Below are 24,288 nucleotides of genomic sequence, written 5' to 3'. Positions count from 1 at the left end.
ACGCTTGGAAAAATACACCAAATTTATTACTGAAGTTTATTAACTTCAATGAGTTGGTTTTTTAGAGCGATTTAGCACTGTTTTAATTTTCTGCACCTGCAGAATTGCTCATTTGAGCACTCGTATGGGAATCTTCATGGATGAAAATAAATCTTGGTGCATTTCAGAAGGGATGGTTGTTCTTTAGAATCACTAGAGCTTTGCTCTTAATAAATTGAAACTGTTAATCAAATTAGCTGAGCTGCAAAAAAAAAAGTTTTAAGTTGACAAACACCATGATTGAATTACATCTTTCAGTGAAATGCTATCAATCAACATGCACAATTTTTAATATGTGGAAAGAAAATTATGTGCCGTAAACACAAGCACAACAGTATGTTTTGCATTGTTGCTGTCACTTTCTGTTCCTCACAGCTCCAGCTGGGGTCTAACACCTTTTGAGTATCAATGAAAATTAGAGAACTGAAGCTTTGCAAAGATATTGGAATTTTTGCCCTTATGTCTTGTCAGTCCTTTCCAGTTTCCCTCCCTTCTCTGTTGAAAGCAATTTACAGCAATAAAAATGTTACAATCTCATGATACAACAACAATAAAAAACATATTAAACAGAGTTTAGTTCAGCAGATAAAAACACCACAGAAAAGACAATCTGCACAGCAAGACAGAAGTTTGTCAGAACAGAAAAGTCTTCACCAAACAGAGAAGACGGAATAGGAAAGGCCAAATGTACCTCATCAGGTGGTCTCAGTGCAGCCACTGAAAATGCCTTGTCCCTCCCAATCATGCGCCCATCACAGTTGGAACCCACCGAAGGGCTGTGCAGGCTGATGCAGGAGGAGACAGTCCTCAAAATAACCTGAACCCAAGCCATTTAGGGCTTTAAAGCTAAACCAACACCTTTTATTGTGCTCTGAAACAAATTTGCAACTAGTACAGTTGTTGCAGAGTAGGGGTTCATATGGTCCTGAGGACAAGCACCCATTGACATCCTAGCTACTGCATTCTGTACCAATGGAAACTTCTCTAGGACCCTTGAAAGTAAGTCCGGTGTAGACTACATTTTTGGCATCCATCTGTTTCAAGAGACAATGGAGTGTGCCTCCAGAGGTGAAGTCAAACGGCTGCATTAGAAGCATTGAAGTGACCTCCCCAGGGCACAAGCCTGAACAGTGTGTATGGAAGTCCTGAGCTGCTCAGAGATTGATCCCCCGCTCAGCTTCGCTGATGTCCAAAGAAAAGCAGAGAAATATGTTTGGCACCAGCTTAGCTGCAGGAGTTGCTGGAGGCATACAAGGCGCCATCTAACCGCCTTAGGGTCTCCGCTTCGGATTTGTGTAGGGTTTACTCTTTTCTTCTCCTGAACATATCCCACAAGGCAGTGGAGGCTTAGGATCAGAGTTTTCCTTCTCCTAGATGGGCTCCCTTTCCAGGTTGACTTCCCTCTGGGCTACATTACCGTAATCCAATTTAGAAGTAACTAAGATGTGTGCTATCATGGCCAGGTTTGATTCAGGAGTATGTGCATCTTGTACACCTCAGAACTTGTGGGGGGCCAGACTATATTTTGAAAGAAAAAAAAGAACGAAATAACTCAGAGATGCATTTTAAATAAAAGCACACATTCTACTCATGTAAAAACACCAGGCAGGCCCCACAAATAACTCAGAGATGCATTTTAAATAAAAGCACACATTCTACTCATGTAAAAACACCAGGCAGGCCCCACAAATAACTCAGAGATGCATTTTAAATAAAAGGACACATTCTACTCATGTAAAAACACACTGATTCCTGGTACGTCCGTGAGCTAGATTTAGAAGGCGATTGGGTCGGATTTAGAATGTGATTGGGCCGGATCCGGTCCCCGGGTCTTAATTTGCCTACCCATGTTCTATGCTGTGCTATCTCACCATGTGCTCCAAATAGGTTATTTGGCTTCTGGTACCACTTTTACAATGATGACCCCTAGATGTCTGTCTTCTCCCACTTTCAGTCCTATAGCTTCTTTCATTTAAGCATCTGTAAGTGCCACCCGTCTGTCTGCACCTATTGCTATTTTTTCTCCATTCTCTCTCTTTCTTTCCCTCCTTTTGTCAAGTCTCTATGTTGGTTTCTGGCCATTTTGTGCATTGGCTTACTCTCTTTACATTTATAGTTTCCTCACCTCTCTGCCCTATGTTCCTCCTACAAAGCACAAGGACAGAACAGATCTGTTCATTTGAACTCTCAGGATAATAGCTTTATCCTGAAGATTGTTTCACACTGAGATAAATGGGTGCACTTGTCTTTTTCACAGATATGTTTGTGTTGGAGGGGAAGGAGTCATGTATAGATCTTTTTAATCTTTGGGGGTTTTGTGTTTCGTAGAACCTGGTCCCTCATCCCTTGGGAGCATGCTTATGCCAGCCCAGGAAACTGAATGGGAGAACCTCATCCGAACTGGTCAGATGACTCCATTTGGAACAAAGATACTCCAGAGCCAAGAGAAGAAGCCCCGTCGGATAATGTTAGATGAAGGAGCTGGTTTTGAAAAATACTTGGCGGATCAAGCAAAACTCTCATTTGAAAGGAAGAGGCCTTCAGTTCGTAAGGGGACTAAGAAGAAAGCTCCTTCGCAGAAAAATCTGATCAAAACTCCAGCATGTCCCATAAAAGGCAAAGGAACCATGAGTAAAAGCCAGCCCAAAACAGACAGCCGTTTGAAGAAGCACATGAGAAAGCTTCAGAACCACGTTCTTAAGATTCAGGCCAAGGCCAGACTTCCTAAGGGCAATGGGATACAGGGAGAGGAGCAACAGGAGGACAGTGAGGAGTCGGAATACAGGCCTGATGAAGAAGAGCTCGGTAGTCTGGATGGGGAAGATGATTTTTTTCAAGAAGATGATGGTGATGATTATGAAGTGAAACCTCTGCCAAGGAGAAAGAGATTTTCATTAACACACGAATTTCAAGAAGATGTTGGGGATGATGACTTTTTCCCAAGCTCTGATGAGGAGGAGGAGGATATTGCTGGGAAAAGGAGAATTAAAAAATGTAGAGATGACGGCAATGAAGATTACTATAAACAAAGGTTAAGGTTAGTAAAAAACAACAACACCCACCCAAATATTTCTAGTGGCAATTCCAGGTTTTTTTTTTAATACTTACAAAAACTAGACTGTTGTATGCCTCCCACATTTTAGAACTAACAGCTGGGGAACAGAACAGAAGATCCTTATTATCAGAACATGTTATGGTTTCATTTTTTTCTTGGAGAGCTCTTTTTATCCCAATTAAATAATTAGATGTATATGCCCATGCAGTGCAAAAAGCATGGATATTGTAATGTATGAATGACTAACAGGGTACTCTACAAGTAAACCTATATCATTAAATATGGTGGTGCAAAGTACAGTACCAAGTAGGCAGAATTTCATCTTCAAACAGGGTAAAGGGTGTTCTGTTTAGGGGCCTTCCTTTGACTGCCCTTTTGCTACTTCTCTCTATTCCTTTGATGGATTGCTTCAAAAAGTCTTAGCATAAGTGCTTGTAGTGATTTGCAGCCTGTGTTAGTTGTGCAGCTCCCCTATTAGGTGATTGTGGTGCCACACCACTCAGTAGTGGCATGAAGTCTGTTGTGCTGGATAATTTGAGCTTACTCAAAGGATTAGTCTTTTAGAAAAATGAAAGCGAATGCACTTATTTTTTTAAATCAAAAGACTTAATTTAAAATAAACCACATGCTGTTGTTGTTGTTTTGAAAACTAATCTACCTGGTCACAGAATAATTTTTATTCCAAAATTAGCCCATTGTTGGGCTGGTAGAAGGCAGAATTGTGAGACCTCTGAAACTATTTAAAAGAAAAATCATGTTCTCCTAATCTAGGCCCCCGAGGAGAACAACCCAACTGATTCCTTTTGGCTGGAGAAATAATAGCCTTTCTGAGAGATGGACTAAAGAATTAATAAATGTATTAATCTGTAAAATATTTGCTATTTTATTGAATGAAGCTCAACTTTTTTCCATTGACTTAGCTCAATATTAAATCATTTTTAATTCAGAGTTTTCATCAAGAGTAATTTATTTTGATTGAAAGTTTTAATATGATTCACAATTTAAATCCATCCAAGACAAGTTTTTTAATAACGTTAAGATCGTAACAATTTATCCCTGCTAAAGTCATACATTTCCTGCAGTTGCTTAAGTTACAATAAAAGCCTAAATGAATTTTAGAAATATCAATAATTGTAATTGCCACCAAAACACCATATCTCCTAAAATTTCATAGCTCTAGTTATTGTAGCTGTTAAACTGCAGCTGCCCACATTGACGTTCTTGTACTTGCATTCCCCAGGTGATCTGTACCGTGGGAAGTGCTGCTAGGAGATAAAGTGGAGTGAATTTGCTAAAGGAATGGCATTTGCTTACACTTGCATCTTATTCCTTGTCAGTTATAATTGTTGATAAAAACAACTGGATGAGTGTCTGGCAAGTTTCACCCCCCAAATGACGGATGCAGTCCTCCTGGATTGCTCGATTGAGCATTTTGCTGTGTGGGGAGTCCCACGTACTTCAAGAGGCAGAAAATGAGTTTTCTTTCCACAGCGAAGCTTTCAAGATTGTATCTGGGAGATGGTCCTGCATCAAGGTGAAAATATTATGCTTGTAAAGCTTGACAGTGAGCCAGCTGTGATTCTCCTCTGAACATCTGAAGCACAAGGCCAATTAAAAAACTTGTGATTCCAGAGGGAGAACGTGCAAACAGGGGGGACTCTGCAGTAGTTCTGCCTTGTCATTTTTCTCTGGCAGATTGTTCCTAGGGAGAGGGAGCCCTCGTTTTAGGAAGAAAGGTGTGAGAGCGAAGGAGGCAGTTTGCTTCTCTTAGTATGCCCAAGTGTGGATGGGAAATTGGAGGCTGCATATTGGATTGCCTTGAATGCCATTGCCTTAAGTACTGCGGTTTTTTGAATATTGTAATATTCATAACCCACTTTATTGTGCGCAAAAAAATTCCAAAATGGCTGCCAGAAAAACCATTGAAAACTCCAATATAATGAAACTGACGTTGTAAGAACAAGATCATAATAGCAGTAGATGGGACAAATAAAACATAAAAGCATCATTAACCAAAACGCCTAGTAACAGCAGTTGAGACCATGGGTTGAGTCCACCCCTAATACCCCCTGAAAAGCCGCCCCAGAAGCTTGGGGGACTGTCCCAAACGATGTGGGAAGTGATGCTGGAGTCTGAAGAGGAATTAGCAAAAATGGCGTCCCTCTTTCCTCCAGCAGAAGCGTCTGCTGGATCTCAGTCTCTTCTGCAAACAAAGCGAGCCTTTCTGCTTTGCCAGAAGGCCAAGTCTGGACCCTTCCCAGTGATTTCAACAAGCATGCTTATTTATCATATGCGAGTGTAACTTTGTAATTATGTGAGATGTGTTGCTTTTAGATCAGGGTGGGTGAAAATTAAAATAAGATAAACTGTGCCTTACATCAGGCATAGGGAAACTTTTTAAAATTTTCCGGGGGTTCATATCAGTGGTGGGTACTGCCAGATGCAAAAGTGGGAATCTAGTTCGAAGCTGTTTCTTCAAGCGTAATATTTCCATCCAAATTGTGGCATGGGTTTCCAGGGAATGCATGTCCCTGCAAAGGTTTCCTAATGCTGCAGTTGACCTTGGAAAAAACCATCCAATTTGTTCAAGTCTATTTGCAGTGGGGGGAAGTTTGGGGGAATAAGGTCATGCTGCAAAACAGATGAGAAAGTGCCTGGGGGCCAGTGGTTTTTCACCCCTTTGCTTGGATTTTGTTGCAGTTGTTGTTCTGCTTATCCATCCTTTTGCCGCAGTGTGTGGTCTACTGCTTAGAGTGTCAGACTAGGACCTTGGAGACCACGGTTCAAATCTCTACCCAACCATGAAGTTCTCTGGGTGACCTTGGACCAGTCACTGCCTCCCAGCCCAAACTTACCTCCCAGGGTTGTTGTGGGGATTAACTGAAGAGCGGGGAGAACACCTTGAGATCCTTGGAGGAAAAATAAATTATTTAGCCATGAATCCAAATGGTACATCAACCCCACCCCCCTCACATGTGTGGGGAGCTACTTTGATTTGTCCCACTGTTTGGACAACCAAATGCCACCAAGAAGAGAGAGTGTTTCTCTACCTGTGAATGGCTGGTGGGGCTGGATTCCAACTTGGAGGACCACATTTTTCCTCCAGTAGTTTCACTAGAAAGAGAGGTGCCTTTCTAGCCCAGCCTCTTGGGCAAAATATATCCAAATTAAAACAGGTCCTGCCTCCAGCTGGGGCAGAGCAAGGAGCTCCTCATGGCGTGGCCCATTGTCTGATGAAACAGGGGAAGACAGTTCACTGATAAGGAAAATCCTTGATTCCGGTGCAGATGCCTAATCCCCAGCATCATCCTGGCTCTGCTCACTGAGACTTGTAACTCTAATGGCATATGTTTAATCTGCCGCGGAGGCAGCGATCAGAGCGACCCCCACACAACTCATAAAAAGCCAGATCGGAAGAGTAACTCATTGTCTCAATTTACAAAATGAGAATGATCATTAAGGGAATCTTGGCTGTCTGAGATGGAAAATATATTATGCTTCAGAAACACAAACTATATTAAATACCCAGCTTGGTTCCTGAATATGTTTGGAAAAATCAGATTGTGATCTGTTGTGAGCTACATGTTTGAAGTGCCTGGCTGCACTTTTGTTCAAATGGGGAGGGGGCGGGAACTGTGTAAGTCATCTTGAGCTCCTTGGAGGAAGGGCATGCTATAAATGTAATAATAAATAAATAAAATGTTTTCAGAAGCCCATATTTAAAGACGGATGAACTCGAATTACCCAGGCGTTAATAAGACAACCTACAGGTTTTATGTTGCATTGACTTCCGGATTCATGAAAACCCTTTTCAACTTTTGTCCACTTTCAGGCATCACATCGTCTAGCAAGAGAATGCAGTAAATGGAAAATGAACTTTCTGTCTTAAATTCCATCCTGTATTAATTAAAAGGATACAGAATCACAGCAGGGAGGGCAGGAATAAGGCAAAGATCCAGTAAGGATTATTGGACCCAAGGAGGCCTGTTATTCCCAAAGTGATGCATTATTGTCCAAAGAGGACTTCAGCCCAGCTCTCCTACATCGGTGATCAATTATTTTAACTCTTAATGTTGTAGGTTTCCATTTGTAGACACAGCCTGGTTAAAATTAAATCCAAATCTAAGCATTTTAAACTGATGCTTACAATTTCTTAAAGCCGAACCAAAGAGCCAACAAACTCACTTGGTTCAAACGTATCAGGAAACTGGAGAACAAGTCATAGGGCAACCTTTCTTGAGAGTGCAACGGGGGGGGGGGGAAGTAATCTGGCAGTTAGACTTTGAAAGAAAAGCTAAACTGTTTTCTTCAAGCTTAATTGCTGAGAGAATTCTGTGTGCATGTGGGTGACCATGCACACCTCTGGTGTATGTCCCCTAGAGCAGGCATGGCCAAACTTGGCTCTCCTGATGTTTTGGGACTACAACTCCCATCATCCCTAGCTAACAGGACCAGTGGTCAGGGATGATGGGAATTGTAGTCCCAAAACATCTGGAGGGCTGAGTTTGGCCATACCTGCAGAGGGTTGGCCAAGCAGGGATGCATCCCTTAGGCCGAAAGAAAGTTCACCACTGCTGTACGGTGATGTGAAAGCCTTTCAGCATGTGATAGCTGAGAGCGAGACAAATACTTCACAAAAGGAGATAGCTCTCATCACAGTGGTTTGGTGGCTCTGTAACTAGTTTAAATAATAAATAAATAACAGGCTTGTTTCACAGTGGTATCAACCTATGCTGATTTTGCCAATACATTTGGACCAGCAGCACTCCCCGTTCTGTTAGCTGCTGTTGATGTTTAGCTTATGGGTGTCTAGCATGACAGCCTGTCAGTATTCCAGTCTCCTGCAAATGCACTATGGTCGATTTGCTAGAGGAAGTTGACATTTGGAAGCACTCAAAATCCTTGTAAAAACATAAATGATTCACTAATCCTGCTTGCATCTCTTGCACAAAATAAAATAGTTTGCTAACAAGTAATAAATCAGAGCTTTTAATTGCGCACTTTAATATGCTTCCATTGGGTTTTAGTTGATGTATCAATTGTTTTCTCAGTGACTTTATTGCCATCGCAAAACCTGGAAATAGCAGCAATATTCACTATTTATCCTTTACCTCTTTATTTGTTGGTATTGATGGCTCTTTGTCGCGGCCGTATGACACTTCAGTACAGTTTGCTCAATGCTCCTTCACCTTTTCTGTTTGCTTGGCGGATTTTGTTCAGACATTTGGCACACAGTAAGCTGTTGCAGGTGGTGGAAAAATGGTTGCCAGCATCATGAATGATACCTTTAGCTGGGCATGCGAAATGTGTGAAATATTATTTCTTTGCTCTTTGCCATTTTACATACCAGTTGACAAACTAAAATCAGTAAAATGCATATACAATCAACACTCAGCTAAATAAATTCAGAAGCAGCGCTGGCACAACAATTACCATAGAACCAGCATAAAATCCTTAAAAAGCAGTATGGAATTCATAAACAGAACTAAAACCTAGCAAGGGGGGGGGACACATAGGAGGCTGTCTTAAACCAAGTCTGACTGTGGGTATGCCTAGCTCAGTATCATCATCTCTCGCCGGCAGTGGCACTCAAGGAATGTTTCCCAGTCCTACCTGGTGACACTGGGGCTTGAATCAGGGACGTTCTGCACACAAGTATGTCCGCTACCACAGATCTTTCGCAATTCCCAAGCATTTGGATAGCTCAGTTGGAAGAACATCAGACTCTTCATCTCAGGGGCATGGGTGCAAGTCCCACATTGGGTACAAAGATTCCTGCATTGCAGGGGGTTGGACTTGATGACCCTCGTGGTACCTTCCTCTAAACTCTGCAGTTCTGTGATTAAATCTTAAATTGTTTAAAAGTTCCGGGAGAATACAGGAGAGAGACAAGTTTTGTTGCAACTGAGGTGCTCCTTACCTTACCACCAACATTAAAACTCAGCTCATACACAAACATAGTACCCATTTTCCTCTTAGTAAATGAATTTGAATCACTCTTTCGCGGGATATTTTGGAGCAACTTTATTCTCTCTTGACCATGCTTGTCTTAACTAGAACAGGAACATCTGGTCTCCCATACGTCATTGGACTATAACTCCAATCAGCCCCAATCAGCATAACCAATATGGGAAATGATGAGCTTTATAGTTTAACATACTGAAGGCCATGAATTTCCCATTTCTAGGCTAGAGTTTAGGGTATTTGACAGTGTCAGAACCCCTGTCTGCTATAGCAGAGACTGGAACTTCTGCCAACATTTTACAAATGGTTTATTTTTATTTTGCTTGGAAAAGTCATATTAAATGTATCTGTTTTCAGACAAGTTGAAGGTCATATGAAAGAAGGATTGCGGATCAGGTTGTTTACACATTTCTGACTTTAACACTGGCAAACAAATATCTCAAGCTTTTGAATTGTTTTCCAAAACATTTAAAAATAATGTTTTACCGAAGGTGGGGATGTAGCGAAAAATGAAAAAAAGCAAAAGCTCATAAGCTGCTTCCAACTCTTCTGAATCTGGTTGCTGCAGGTGAATTTCTGTTTCTAATCTGGAGGGAAATGACATGCCATGTTCATGGTGGTGCTCCATGAGAAATTCCCTTCTGTATAATGAAATAATGTTACAGGTAGTTTGAAGTAAGTGTCTTCCACTCTTCCCCCCCCCACCTTTTTCTACTGGGTGCAGGCTCCAGCTGGGGAAAGTATGCATGACACAGAAAGTTTTCGTAAGGATGGGACTGAAATGTACAATGGATTGATCACATCCCATTGAAGTTAGTGGGTGTGGACTGCCATCTTAAATCATCACATGTTCTTTCATGCTGCAGCATGTTGTCATCCTGTTGTACAGAATGATCCTATTTGGCTATTTCCCCCATAACAAATGTCTTCTAAAGGCTGTATAGCAGTGCGTGCAATAGGTTGATAAAAGTTTTTATGCCGACATTTAATTTGCCTCGAACTTTTGTTGGGTTTAGTGATTCAGTTAACCGTGTGAAATGTCTTGCAAACGTATTTTGTACCCAGATACTATAAAAACATGTTCTCCCTCTTTCCCCCAACCACCCATTTTTTCTTATGTTTCTAATCCAGCCAATGGCCCATCTAGTGCAGCATGCTGTTCTCACAGTGGCCAACCAGATGCCCACAGGAAGTCTGTAGAGCACTACTTTGTAGACGCGGGTGGCGCTGTGGGTTAAACCACAGAGCCTAGGGCTTGCTGATCAGAAGGTCGGCGGTTCAAATCCCCGCGACGGGGTGAGCTCCCGTTGCTTGGTCCCTGCTCCTGCCAACCTAGCAGTTCGAAAGCACGTCAAAGTGCAAGTAGATAAATAGGTACCGCTCCAACGGGAAGGTAAACGGCATTTCCATGCGCTGCTCTGGTTTCGCCAGAAGAGGCTTAGTCATGCTGGCCACATGACCCGGAAGCTGTACGCCGGCTCCCTCGGCCATTAACACAAGATGAGCGCTGCAACCCCAGAGTCGGACACGACTGGACCTAATGGTCGGGTCCCTTTATCTTTACCTTTTACTCTGTAGATTGCCTTACATTCTTTCTCACTGCTTTATATCCCTCCTGTAGGAAAGCCAGCCAGAGAGTGTGTTACCTTGCCCAAGGCATAAGCACTTAAGCTCAGCTGGAATTTGAGCCCAGGTTTCTCATGTCAAAATCAACACACTGTCTGCTGGACCACAATAGCTGCTTTTCAGATTTACTTGCTGTTTTCTCCTAGCTGCCTAAACTAACGCTGGCGATTAAATGGTGATTCTTCTTGTAATTTCAGGAGGTGGCACAAGCAACAACTGAAAGACAGAGAGGAGCGGCAGAAGGCGGGGGAAGATTCGGATGATAGCGATGCTGAATTTGCTGAGGGTTTTAGAGTTCCAGGTTTCCTTTTCAAAAAACTTTTCAAGTATGTATATTAAAGTAGCGAACAGATCCTAAGATAGATGTTTATTCGGCATTTGCGCCCATCATACAAAAGTAGCGAACAACAGTTCACTGCTATAAGTGGATTGCTAATGTATCAGTACAAACTGGAAAAGTTGAGTAGCTAAAGTGTACAGTGGTACCTCGCAAGACGAAATTAATTCGTTCCGCGAGTCGCTTCGTATTGCGAAAAATTCGTCTTGCGAAGCACGACCATAGGAATGCATAGGAATTTAATTCCCATAGGAATTTTCGTCTTGCGAAGCATGACCATAGAAAAATTCGTCTTGCGAGTCACCCTTTCGTTAGTGAATGCCTTTCGTCTAGCGTGTTTTTCGTTGTGCGAGGCATTCGTCTTGCGGGGTACCACTGTATTATGGCATTCTGCAGCCAACTGAAGAACTTGAATTCCCTTGTGGTTATAAGTTTGTGTTGTGTTGTAGCTGCCAAAACTGCATAGGACATTTGTCCATCCTACACAAGCATAGACAGTGTGTAAAGCAGAGAGTTCACTCCACTCGCGCCGTTAGCCTTTCCATTCAGTCCTTTAGCAAATGATTCAAGCATCGCAGCTTGTGAGCTGCCTGGCTGTAACACTCCATTGAGCATGGTGGTCTTGAGAAGCGTTTATCGCTTCCCTGGAACTCACAGCTTGGTTAACAGGTTCCTCACCAACTGCTGGTGGACTTAAGGGTGTGTTATGCTGCTGTAACCATAATCTAAAAATGGATCTATGATGAGAGAAACCCAAAGAGAATTCAACCAAGACGGGCAACTAAATATGAGTCTTGGCATGATAGCTGTCCCTAATGAAGGGTATCCCCTTGCAAGCATGAGTCAGCTGGCAAAACTTCCTGAGTGGTTAAAAAGATCAATTGAGCTGAATGATTTGTCTGACATGCAGTTTAAAAGATGAGATCTCCCCAGCAGGAAAGGGATGTTGCCATCATTAAGCATTAGAGGCTCCTCTGACCACATTGGAGCGCAAAGATGGCGGCAGTGAATCCCGATGCAGATTGATCAACTCCCAGTTAGTTTGTTCCTGGCTCTTAATTTTTCTCAGCAGATCCTCCGAAAACTTTATCCTTTTCTAGGGTTTGTTTTCGTTGAAGTTGAATGAGGGCAGTCCTGAGGCTCTTTTCAAGAGCCCCGAAAGCTCCATTTTAGTTTCTGTGCTTTGCAGTTTCAAAAATAGATTTGGGAAAGAGAGGGCTAGAAATGGGAGAGTCGAAAGCGGCTCGCCCATTTCTCCTCCCAACTCTCAAGCATTCTGTTCGTATATCAAGTATTAACAGGTTAAAGATCTATACCAGTTGCAACCTACTGTGTCTCTCTGAAAAGACTATGAAATGTGCTAAATTATATGCCATTAAGAGGCACTTTAAGTCATAGGGTGTAGAGAGCTACAAGAGACCACGAGGAAGAGGCCAAAACTTGTGTATGTGACTCTGGTAGGTCCTATTGGGTGTCTTTTTTTAAATGGAGAATTTGGTCTATTCTTTTTTAGGCTTTTCTCTGCATCTAGGGCTAGAATGGCAGGCCCAGAGCTCAGTGTTGGAGTCCATCTGGTATGTGAGGAAAGATGGGCTATACCCCTTCCCATGATGCTCTGCTTTCCACTCTTCTCTCCCTTGCATGAGTTTAGCTTCTCGGTTAGGGTACGTTGCAGAGAATGAAAGGAGCAAGGACTCCCGTGCCTTGCTCACTCTCGGCAAGAACTCAACTGTTGCCATCTGTTCGGCAATTGCAGAAGGGAGAGGAAAGACTCTGCCACACTTACCTGCTCCTCTAGCAATCACTCTGGTTGCTCAACATTGTACATCCACCCCCCGTGTGAAGAAATACTTTCTTTTGCAATATCGGGGGGGGGGTCTCCTGTATCCTTGTGCCTAGTGAAGTGAAAATGTTAAGAAACCAGCTTGTTGAGGGATGCGAGTAGGAATCTACAAAAGGCACCCTTCCAACTGTAAATGGGAGAAAGAGGGCAACGGTTTGAAATAAACAATAGGCTTTTCAGTTGAGATGAAGAATTTGGTGAGCTTTTTGTGAGGAGTGAGCATCCTCAGATGAGAGAAGGTGGTGAGAGAGAGAGAGATTCTTTTTTAAGCCAAAATTTAGATCGTGTCTCATGTGTGCAACCTGCCTAAAGCCCTGGGGATAGATTAGCAAGTGAGCCAGACGTTCTCCACACACTACAGATGGCAGAAGACCTCTAGGGATCACTCGCTAATCTAACCTGATGGAAATGTGTTCCTTCTCCCAGTTGGAGTGCTTTTGGGGGACAGTAATCTCTTTCTGACCTCACTGACCATCCAGTTGAGGCATGAGATGGAATTACAGTATATAATCATCTTTCACGCATTTATCCAACCATTCCTCTGAACAAAGGAGATTCTTCCCACAAAACTTCTGTTTTGGCAGAATTTTACATTCTTGGTTGAAAACCACCCCTAATTCTGCAGCCTAAACTTACTAGCAGGCAGTTTGCAGCCGTTGTTTTTGTACGCCTAATCTGCCCTAACCTGTATCATTGTTTGTATTTGCTGTATCCATCCCTGAAGGACAGCCCTTCCCCTGCTCCCAACTCTTTTCTTTTTTTTTTTTTAAACATATTTATTGATTTTCCAACATATATTTCCAATTACCAAACAAATTACAATGCCAAATTAATTATACAATTCCAATTATAACAATTCCAATTATGCCAAATTTTTAACTTGTGAATTCCCCATGTCTCGGACTCCGGAGCGCTTTCTTATGATCTTTTCCAGTTGCTTCATAAAGTCAATATTTTCACAGCCTCTGATAAATGCCAGCAAGCAGACACTCTTATAGTAAATAATGTCTCTGTGTGGAAAAAGCCATCCTCTCCCAATATCGCATTTCGGCTGACGCCATCTTGAAAGTCTCTCATAAATCAAACTTGTAAATCAAACTGCGACACACCAATTTCTTCCCCTGTGAGCCGTCCCCACTCCTTTCCGGGAGGGCCAGACCCTCGTAAATTCCACTATCAATCGTCCATCAAATCCGGCTTCTCCCTTTGAAGTGGTGTACAGCTCCACAGGCTATCATCAGCACTCGGCAGTTAATTCTAGCTGCGTCACAGCCAGCCGAGGATCCTCCATTTCTGTTGAGTCAAGTCCAGATCAAGTTTCACCTCCACACAGTTTATTTTTGTAATTTCCATTCTAATTTCCATTCTGTCTTTAAAGTCCACTTGCCATTTGCCTGTGAAAGTGGATTTTCTAGGGGGAGGTTTCGCCCGTGTTAAGTAGATATTGAGGCAAAACAAACGGAGATTCCAGAGCTTACCCCCCCTTCTTTTCCCTCCTTCACATACCAATGTAAAGTCCGCGTCTTCTTCCAATCTTCATTCTTAATCACTCAGGGCTGCAGTTAGCAACATTCTTCCCACTCCTTTGTCCGAGACATGCCCAAAATCTTTAAACAAATTTATATATCCAATTAAAGGGAGCGTGCACGAACGGGGCCGGCTCCAGGAGCTGCATCTGAAAACGAGCCCTATGTGCCCAGACTCCCCCACCGGTCCCGAAGGACCCAAAGCGGGTTAAGGAGTACCGCGGGCAAAGGCAGCCCTCCCCGTCGTCCCGGGGAGGTGGGAGGCTGCTTACTCCCATCGCAGCCGCCAAATTAACTCGTGATAGATAGCAAAGATGTTAAAGTCCGCCATCCTCCCGCTGTGCACGCCGGGAACCCTGCTCCCAACTCTTTTCATCGAGGTTTGACGGCTATCTTTTATCTCAATGCTGCTTACGCAAAGAGAAGTTTCTTGTGCCCAAAGCATAGCCCATCCTCCTGCTTCCAAATAGGGAGATATAAAAATTAGCCTGGAAAGTTCAGCTGCTTAGAGCGTGGTGCTGATAACGCCAAGGTTGCAGGTTCGATCCCTGTATGGAAACAGCTGCATATTCCTGCATGGCTGGGGATGGGACTAGATGACCCCCAGGGTCTCTTCCAACTCGACAATTCTATGATTCCGTGTTTTTGCAATTTGTAACTCGTGTAATTTAGCAAGAACAGCCTGATAAGTTTTCACTGGCAAAGGAATTACGATTATTTTTTAAAACCTCCCTCTTCTTAGTTTGTAGCCATTGTTTACTTTTTGTTCCTTTTCAACACTAGCTGTTGGGCTCCTGGGCATGGAACCACTCTGCCTTGTCCCACTGTGATTTAACAGTCCTCCTATATGTTGGGCTGCGGAAACAATTGCACTTACTGTTCTGAAGAACCAGAAGGGGCCATTCTAGCAATATTTATACAAAATGAAATAAAACACCCTCCAATTATCATGTCCCGGTTTAATTAGATGTACTTTTAACATTGCACGAAGAGCGAGTTCATCACATCCAACGTCCAAAGGCATAAAAAATGCATGACGCTGTAAATACAGCCTTCATGTAAAACACATGCTGCAGCATGTTACGGTAACTAGCTTCTGAGCGTAGCGAATGACTAATTCATGTGTTTGTCCTGTTGCGATCTCTTGTTTGCCATCTGATTTTGCCCTTTTACTTGCAGGTACCAGCAGACAGGTGTTGGGTGGCTCTGGGAATTGCACTGCCAGCAGGTGGGAGGAATTCTGGGAGACGAGATGGGATTGGGCAAGACCATCCAGATAATTGCTTTCTTGGCAGGTCTGAGCTACAGCAAGATCAGGACGCGTGGTTCAAATTACAGGCAAGTGCTCTTCCGCAGACTGTCAGTCTGTGGAGCTCGATGAATATTTCATTGGATGTATTGCCGTGGAGGAGGGCCCCGTGAATTATTAATGGCATTTCAATTACAATATTCCTTTAATTCTTTTAGCGGGGGACATCAAAGGAAATTTTTTTACGAGACAATGGAGCTGGAGGGCAGGAAAAATTAAACATGTAACACTCTTAATGAATTCCAGGCATTGATGCTTCATTTTGCAGATGAGCCTCGCCAGTTATTTTGGGTCAATACTATGTCTTAAGGTTATAGAGCACAAATGGATTGCTTACCAATTCAATTCTGTTAATATTGATAGTTTACACAGTATGGAATTTTCAATTAGGGGTAATACCTTTAGGTCAACTTATTACATTTTTACATTAAAATATTTGCTCTGGCAAGAGACCAGTGGGCTACTTTCATAGGCAGTCACAGTCTTCTTTGGGATGTTGGAAGTGAGAGTCAAGAGCGAGCGAGGAAACATCCTTGCAAGATCCTTCCTTGGGTCAGCACAGACAACCCACGTTCAAGTAGGGGGAGTTCTCGCTTTCTTTTTTTATACAACCTGCTCCTTGTTGTCCTCCTCCTCTCCACCATTCCCCTGGAACCTCAAGCATCTGTAGTTATCAGTCCAGCAACCGGAACAGTCGGGGGGAAATGTCTTGCAGCCCCTGGAAGCCCTAATGGGCATTCACAAATTTGCTTGCTGATTCAGGTGCCCCTGGCTGCAACAAAAGGGGTTCCCAGCAGCCCTCAAGAGGCTTCTACTTATGCTGCTGTGTGGAGAACTAAGCAAACAACCAGGGCTGTTGCTTAGTGTATCCAAGCCTTAGTCTAAATGAGATAAGATCCTGCCTGGATTTGCATTCCTTGACTTGCAGACTGTGTGACATGTAGAAGGCACATAGAAGCCTGATTCATGCATGTAGTACCTTCTATGCACAAGGCTATTCCAGGCTGTTATGCCTTACTGAGTTTCCTCTGTTCAGACGGTAGACTGGATTGAGTCTGTGGCATTTTTTTCTGTGCTGGCAATTATTCCTAGTAACTTTGTCTGCTACATCCCTACATATGCTGTCGCTTTTATTTCTCTACCATGATCGCCCCCTGCCACTGGCTCTTGCAGGCGTTATTTTAAAATTGGGATCAGCCTGGTTCTCTAAATTTAACCTACAGTCCTCTGGTGTTTCTGTGTTTTAATGATTTAATTGATTGGAAGGGGAAAGCTAGTATAACTTCCCCAAAACTTCTCATTTAGCGCTGTGGGTGTTAATGTCTCCAACTCCTTAGCATCCCCCTTTCCATTGTCTTCTACAGCGTCACACTGCCATTTAATTTTATAGTTTTGCACCCATTTCATAAAATCATGGAATTGTAGAGTCATCTAGTCCATGGGTAGGCAAACTAAGGCCCGGGGGCCAGATCCGGCCCAATCGCCTTCTAAATCCGGCCCGCGGACGGTCCAGGAATCAGTGTTTTTACATGAGTAGAATGTGTCCTTTTATTTAAAATGCATCTCTGGGTTATTTGTGGGGCATAGGAATTCGTTCATTTCCCCCAAAAAATATAGTCCGGCCCCCCACAAGGTCTGAGGGACAGTGGACTGGCCCCCTGTTGAAAAAGTTTGCTGACCCCTGATCTAGTCCAGCTCTTCATTTCTAACTTGAATGCAGTTGTTCTGATAGCTCTCATAATGCATGCTGCTTATTTCACAGTGCTGTCATCTTGTGATCTCTTCTAGGTTTCAAGGGCTGGGTCCAACAGTGATTGTGTGCCCAACCACAGTGATGCATCAGTGGGTGAAGGAGTTTCATACTTGGTGGCCTCCGTTTAGAGTTGCAGTTCTACACGACACGGGCTCTTACACCAATAAAAAGGTACCTGCTGATTCAGGATGTGGCAGGTTCAGACCTTGACTCTTTCTCCACTGAATAGGAACAGTTTGTACTTTCTTTTGAAAGTGTCATGAGAATTTTGTTGCCAGTACTGAAGATGACCCTTGAAGTTTTAGCTTTTCTCCCTCCCTTGCAGTGTTAAATGAAACGCATGCTTCCCCCCATGGAACACCTTGAGAGTTTTTGTTGGTGTGTCACATTGAGTGAGCTTTATGGTGCAGAGATTCAGCATCAGTGAAAGCCCAGCCCATCAGGCTCTCCATTTTTATAAACCCCCACCACTCCTCCTTCCACCCGAAGAATTTAAGGACAAATACAGATGAGAGGGCTTAGCACCTCTGCTTTAGGTTCCGTCATACGCAAACGCCACCTTTTAAAAGATACTTATAGGTTTGCTGCTTTTATATCCATGTCTGCTTTTGTTCAGCACCAAGGTCTGTGAGTCGGGTGCCCCAGCAAATAGTTGTCTATGGAACTTGTTGCAGCAAGGTGTCCTGCCTGGGGTTCTTTTTCTAAAATAAAAACACTTGCTGTTTTCTCCCTCTCCCTGCTGCTTCTCCACTCAGAATTGCCCTAGCTTCTGGTGCACATGCGTACATGCTTTCCGTAGTTCAGCCCTTAGATTAGCGATTAGTTAGGATGGCCTTCCCTGTGTGCAGCTGGACTTGGCAGCTGATCTCACCGTTCCCATGCCGCTTGCAGACTTTACCTCGATCTTCCCATCTTCAGGGAGCACTTGCCTAGGAAACCTGCAGCAGTGCAACCTCCTGAGTGCTAATCTTGTGAGTTGGGGGGCAACATTGCAGATGCCTGGGTGAACTCTTGGACTCTTGAGCGTCTTATTTATTTATCTAGAACGGTTATGGGCCACTTCATATTCCAGAAAGATCTCAAAAGTGGCATGCAAGATAAAAATACAAAATCAGGGGCAGCGTAAAATATATTGAAAAACGGGTCCAACAAAATTGCACTATAACGTGTCTCTCGTAGCTGATATCATCCTTCTGGAAATGCCTGGGTAAGCATAAAAGTTTGAAGCAGGTAGAAGCACAAAATTGTCGGCGTTTGTCTGATAACGTGATGAAGTGCGTTCCACAAAGTAAAGCAAAAGCTCCAGTCTGTTATTGAGAATCATTGCCACATATAGTGATCAGCATCAGTGGTGTTTCCATGATACTGTTGCAAATCATAATTATTTACCTAGACTAATAACTTATTTATTAGTCTGGAGAGATCGAAAACATGAGCCTGGGGCGAATGATACACAGCCGCAAAGCGGCTGGAGTCTCCTCTCCGGGAGCTTGCACATCTGCACTAAGCCCATGGTGAAGCTTGGAGTGACGTGCTGCGATATATACACAAATGGATCAGTCTGATAAATTGCGCTGGTAGTTTTCTGAGGTTTAGCTAAGTTGGTGTTGTCACCTCCGATGATCTCTTTTTATCCGGGATGCACCAAAACGTGCACAAAGGCTTCTCTGCAAAGATTATTGTGTTTTTAAACACACCCAGACCCCTCATCTTCTCACCTGCAATTTTCCTCCACTGCTACTGCCCTTTTGCAAGTTAAAACAAAACAAAACAACTGTACTGTTAGGAGGTTAGCTGGCAGTGGGAATGAGCTGAGCAGAAAACCAGGCAGGTGGGCTAGTCAACCAGCTGGCCAACCAACTAATTCCAGAACTTAAGCATCACATTTCCTGCAGTGATCACAGGAATTGTGGCTTTTTTGGGGGGGGGGAGTGGGGAACGATGCTTCTAAGCCCAAAGACTTCTAGAATTAAATGACAGGGCAAACTAAGATCCCTCCAGCCGTTGGTTATTCCTCCGCAGTGGTAAGGGATGGGGGAATGGGAGGGTTGTTTGTGAAGCTGGAGGAAGTGGCTGGGAATGGGGTTGAATTAAACATATGTCATCTTGGTTTTGTGAGCATTCCTTACAAATACTCACAGAACACTCTTAAGGGAGGTTTTTCATGTATTTACAAAGGGTTGTATCTAATGCCATGTATACACCGTCCCACTTGCACAACAGACTTCTCTTCCGTTTCTCTCCCCATGCGCCGTCGGAATCTTCTCTGTAGGGTCCTCTGATCCTCTGGAGCATTGCACACAGGGGCGGTAGGGGGAATTGCATTGTGCAAGTGGAAGTCTGCTGCGCCAGCATTGGATAGGACCCAAAGAATTGAATTCTGAAGAGAGCAGGGGGCTGTTCACCAGTCCCTGTAAATAGTCTCCAATGTTCAAAGGACACGGTTTGTTGGCATTCCCAAGAGCTGGGAATTTACTGAACGACAGTAGGGGAAGCTTCTCAGGATTCTGTTGAGAAAGTTGTAGACAGCACAAAAGATTCCATGCTCTGTTTATGAGCGCCCACCAGTATATTGTTTACATACTTGTATATATGTGCCACAAGCATAGAAGTGAGCACCCTGCAAGGCTCTCAAAGCCACGGAGGGTGTTGCACACTAGCTTCACTGAAATCAGGGGTGGGGAAGATGTAACGCTCCAGGTATTGCTAGACTATAGCTCCCTGACTGTTGATCATGCTGGTGGTATTCATGGGAGTTGGAGTGCAACAAAATCTGGAAGGTGCCCCCATTGGCTACTCCTGCTTTTTTCAGCTGGAACTCAGTTCTGGCACCTCTCAGATGGGTGCCATTGCTATTTTTAGAGAATGAGGTAGGCGTTCATGGTGAATTCAAGCACCTCTTTTTCTAGAATAGAATAGAATAGACCCAATCCTATTTACCCAAGCCATTGCTCCCAGCAGCCACCCCAACTAGGTCTTAAAATGGGCAGGACTTCTCTCTGATCATTCAGCAGCATTAGCCGCTTGTGAGTATTCAGTTCTCGAAATGCCATATGTGTTGATTCCTGAGCTTAAAGCTGTTTGTTTTCATTATTATCGGAAGCTCCTTCCCACGCACTTTCAAAAGGGGCCAATATTCTGTTTAGCTATAGCAGGGTTTCCCAAACTTTGGGTCTCCAGCCGTTTTTGGACTACAACTCCCATCACGCCTAGCTAGCAGGACCAGTGATCAGAAGTGATGGAAATTGTAGTCCAAAAAGAGCTGAAGACCCAAGTTTGGGAAAACCTGAGCTGCAGGAAGGATTGTGAGCATGGTGCCCTCCTGAGCTGGGCACCAGCAGAATATGGACATAAGGTTACAGAGGGAGCTTACTATCTGAACAGCTTGGAAGAGGTCAGGCTAAGCATTAGTGGGTTGCTGAGAAAAGATATGTCACTACGGCGGAAGTCTGAGGAAGAGTGGAGAAAGGATACTGTGGCACTTCTCATTTAGTCGCACACATCTCTGTGAAATCCTTGACCTCTGTTTTGTTCTCGCACCATTCGTATCTGCTGCTGAAGCGCATAAATCCCTTTGCAGAAGCTTCATTAAGTGCAGAGTTAAAGCATAAGGCTGGCATAATTTCAGTGCCAGAAGGCATATCGATGTAAAGTCAAGCAGTTCCTTCTCTCAGTAGCCCTCTCTCTAAAACAGAGCCGAGCCGAGGTTAGAGTAGTGTGTGCAATATTTCTTCAGCCCTTTATTTTTCTTGACAAAACAGATTTTATAATAGCACACCTACTACGTTGACCCTTTCGCTCTGTAGAGTTTCGTATATTCCGTCGCAGTCATTGCTGGGTAGCCTAGGAGCTCTTCCTTATGTCTTGGGGTGTGGTGGTGGAAGCAAATTAAAAATACACCCATGCTAAAAAGCATTTATGCAGTGAGGTAGAGGGGGAATCAGGGCACCAAACCATTTCTCTTCTTCCACAAAATCATGTGTCTCATTACAAAAGTTAAAGTTGTTACGGGATTGCTCTGGTTTTCACCTGCGCAGCTGCGATTTTAGCTGCCACCCTCATTTAACCTGACGATAGAAGCTGAAAACCTGCTATTTTTCCATCCCAGATTCTGGCTACTTCATAATCCTTAGTCTTATCCCATCCCGCTTCTCTGTGTCAGAAGTGATTGAAACGGCTGTAAAAGGCTGTAGTTGTGGAAATTGAATTTTAAGAGAAGAAAATATTAAAAGCTGACGCCTGCGATGTTAGGAGGAAGGTATGTGTTTGTCGGTCAGTTCCTGGGTAGAAACGGGCAATGATGAAATGAAATGTGGAAGCAGGCGCGTCCTTAGAGCACAGCATTGAATATGCTTATAAATTATCAGAGAGTACTGTCGGGGTGGACCATGGGGTCCCTCTGAGTTCTGCAAATCCCTTTCCCTTTACAGAACTCAATAGACTTTGTGTGGCAAAGCTTACATTACCTTAACCTGAACTGGGGGAAGTGGTCGGTGATGAATTGCCTTTCTGTGTTTTTCCTTCATTGTCAGCACAAATCCTTGTTTAATAAAAGATTTGGCTTGAAGGAAATTTTAATTAATTACAGGTTCAGTAAATCCTGAGTAGGACTCTGCTGTGCTGTGTCTACAGTGAATGGCCTTCATGTGCCTTGTGTTTTTACTCCTGTTCTCTCTGCTGCCTGACAGTGTGATTTATGGCTGTTGTTTTCTACCACTACACTGTTTGCCCTCTAGGAGGGATTGGTCTCCTGAGCCCCCATAATAACAGGAGCACTTTCACAAAACATCTTTTAATGACAACATTGTAGCAGCCTTCTGTAAGTCAGGCTAATTGCAGACATACCCTATTAATTGCAAAATCTAGGAGAGGTTACATATTTTACAAGCTTTTAATTTGAAATCGCCTGAGATGATTTGTCTTAAGTGTTTGAGTAGAGATGCCTATAGTATTCTGCAGTAGGCCATTGCTAGGAAATAGATGCAATGAATGTGAGTTGCAGTGGGGGCTTAAAAATATCAGATTTTACTATAGGGGCAAGAGAGTCTGTTTTTTTACCTCCATAGCAAACGGAATCTGTTAATTTCATTAACTAGTGATCATACTTGCCCCTTTTGGAAATACGATTCCTTACAAAAATAGACATTTGGCATTAGAGATCTTTTCCAGCGGTATCAAATTCAATAACTATTCATGAAAGTTAGTCTCCTTTTAAAATAAATGGTTTTTTTCCCCTTTCTGTTAAAAAGACTTTAAAAAAAAATCAAGTCCTAGTCTTTGCATGGATGGCTGTTGGTTCCTCAGGAAGTTGAGGAGGAAGAGGTGATAGTGACACAGCAGCAAATCAAGTTGATGTAGCACAGCAAGTTCTCAATTTGCTGCTCTGCTATACAGTGGTACCTCAGGTTACAGATGCTTCAGGTTACAGACGCTTCAGGTTACAGACTCTGCTAACCCAGAAATAACGCTTCAGGTTAGGAACTTTGCTTCAGGATAAGAACAGAAATTGTGCTTTGGCGTCGTGACGGCAGTGGGAGGCCCCATTAGCTAAAGTGGTGCTTCAGGTTAAGAACAGTTTCAGGTTAAGAATGGACCTCCAGAACGAATGAAGTTCTTAACCCGAGGTACCACTGTATTCAAAGTGCATTCTCAGTGCTTTGTAGTGCCCTGTTGTGGCTCGCTCAACTCTGTATGAGACAGCCCAGTATCCTTACTTACATACGTGATGCTGAAGCTAAAGTGGGTGTTGTAACTTACAGTGGTCATGCTTTTTTTTTTTTTTAGGGAAGGGGAAGAGATGCAATTGAATTTGTTAGTGCCTTAACTCACACCTTGAAATGAAGGATTGTTTGGTCCTAGATTTGGCTTTTCGGGACTTGCTATTTCCCCCCTTGCAATATTGGAATGAAACATGTTTATTTTAATGCATGCTTAAGTCCTGTGACAAGTGTTGCCGTGTTAGTGCAACCTGAGACACTGATTATCAAAAACAGTACTTTCTTTATGGACTCTCATAGTTTCAGTAATTGACAACGTATTGCTCTCTTTGCAGGTAAAACTGATTCAGGAAATTGTAGCATGTAGTGGCATTCTGATAACCTCCTACTCTTACATTCGCATGCTGCAAGATAACATCCATGGTTACGGTTGGCATTATGTGATTCTAGATGAGGGACATAAAATTCGGAATCCAAATGCTGCAGTCACGGTTGCTTGCAAACAGGTAAGGCTCTTTAAAAACAAAAGCATTTCGATTGGTTAAATTAGTGATAAACTTGGTCTCAACGCTTACTTCACGCTTAGGCCATGTTTCAGAGACTTTGTGTCATGTGTAAATTGTTGGTGGAATTTGCACTTTTCTGTGTTTTATTATGACACGAATACGCTTCTCCCTGCATTTACAGTTCTGCACTCCTCATCGAATCATCTTGTCTGGATCACCTATGCAAAACAACCTAAAAGAGTTGTGGTCCCTCTTTGACTTCGTGTTTCCAGGAAAACTAGGAACACTTCCTGTCTTCATGGAGCAATTTTCTGTTCCAATAACCATGGGAGGCTATTCCAATGCCTCTCCAGTTCAGGTAAAGGATGCAATTCTCAGAAAATGTGCCTTGTGCAGGTCCCATTTGAAAGCTCAGTTCCAGGCCATGTTCTAACACAGGTCGCTAAATGTCCTATCATCTCCTGGACAGTTAACATTAAAAGAATAAAACAGTAAACAATGAAGAGAATCCAAAAAATCGTGCAGAATAAAACCACAATTCAAAACTAATTAAATAAAACTTAGATCTCCGGCTTATGAAGACATGCTATTACTCTATTATTTACTTGATTCT

At 43.1% G+C, this 24,288-nt stretch overlaps 1 protein-coding gene across 1 annotated transcript in view; it reads left to right on the top strand.

Moving 5' to 3' along the window:
• ERCC6 (ERCC excision repair 6, chromatin remodeling factor) overlaps positions 1 to 24,288 on the top strand; it is a 46,978-nt gene that overhangs the window by 6,040 nt on the left and 16,650 nt on the right. Inside the window, exons 5-10 of the mRNA XM_033148456.1 lie at positions 2,368 to 3,076; positions 10,882 to 11,010; positions 15,570 to 15,728; positions 17,488 to 17,623; positions 23,505 to 23,675; positions 23,857 to 24,033. Of these exons, the coding sequence (XP_033004347.1) occupies positions 2,368 to 3,076; positions 10,882 to 11,010; positions 15,570 to 15,728; positions 17,488 to 17,623; positions 23,505 to 23,675; positions 23,857 to 24,033 (1,481 nt within the window). The remainder of the gene's footprint in view (positions 1 to 2,367; positions 3,077 to 10,881; positions 11,011 to 15,569; positions 15,729 to 17,487; positions 17,624 to 23,504; positions 23,676 to 23,856; positions 24,034 to 24,288) is intronic.

Source organism: Lacerta agilis, chromosome 5, assembly GCF_009819535.1.
Source record: "Lacerta agilis isolate rLacAgi1 chromosome 5, rLacAgi1.pri, whole genome shotgun sequence".
Lineage (NCBI taxonomy): Eukaryota > Metazoa > Chordata > Lepidosauria > Squamata > Lacertidae > Lacerta > Lacerta agilis.
This window is presented reverse-complemented; position numbering and strand designations above follow the sequence as displayed.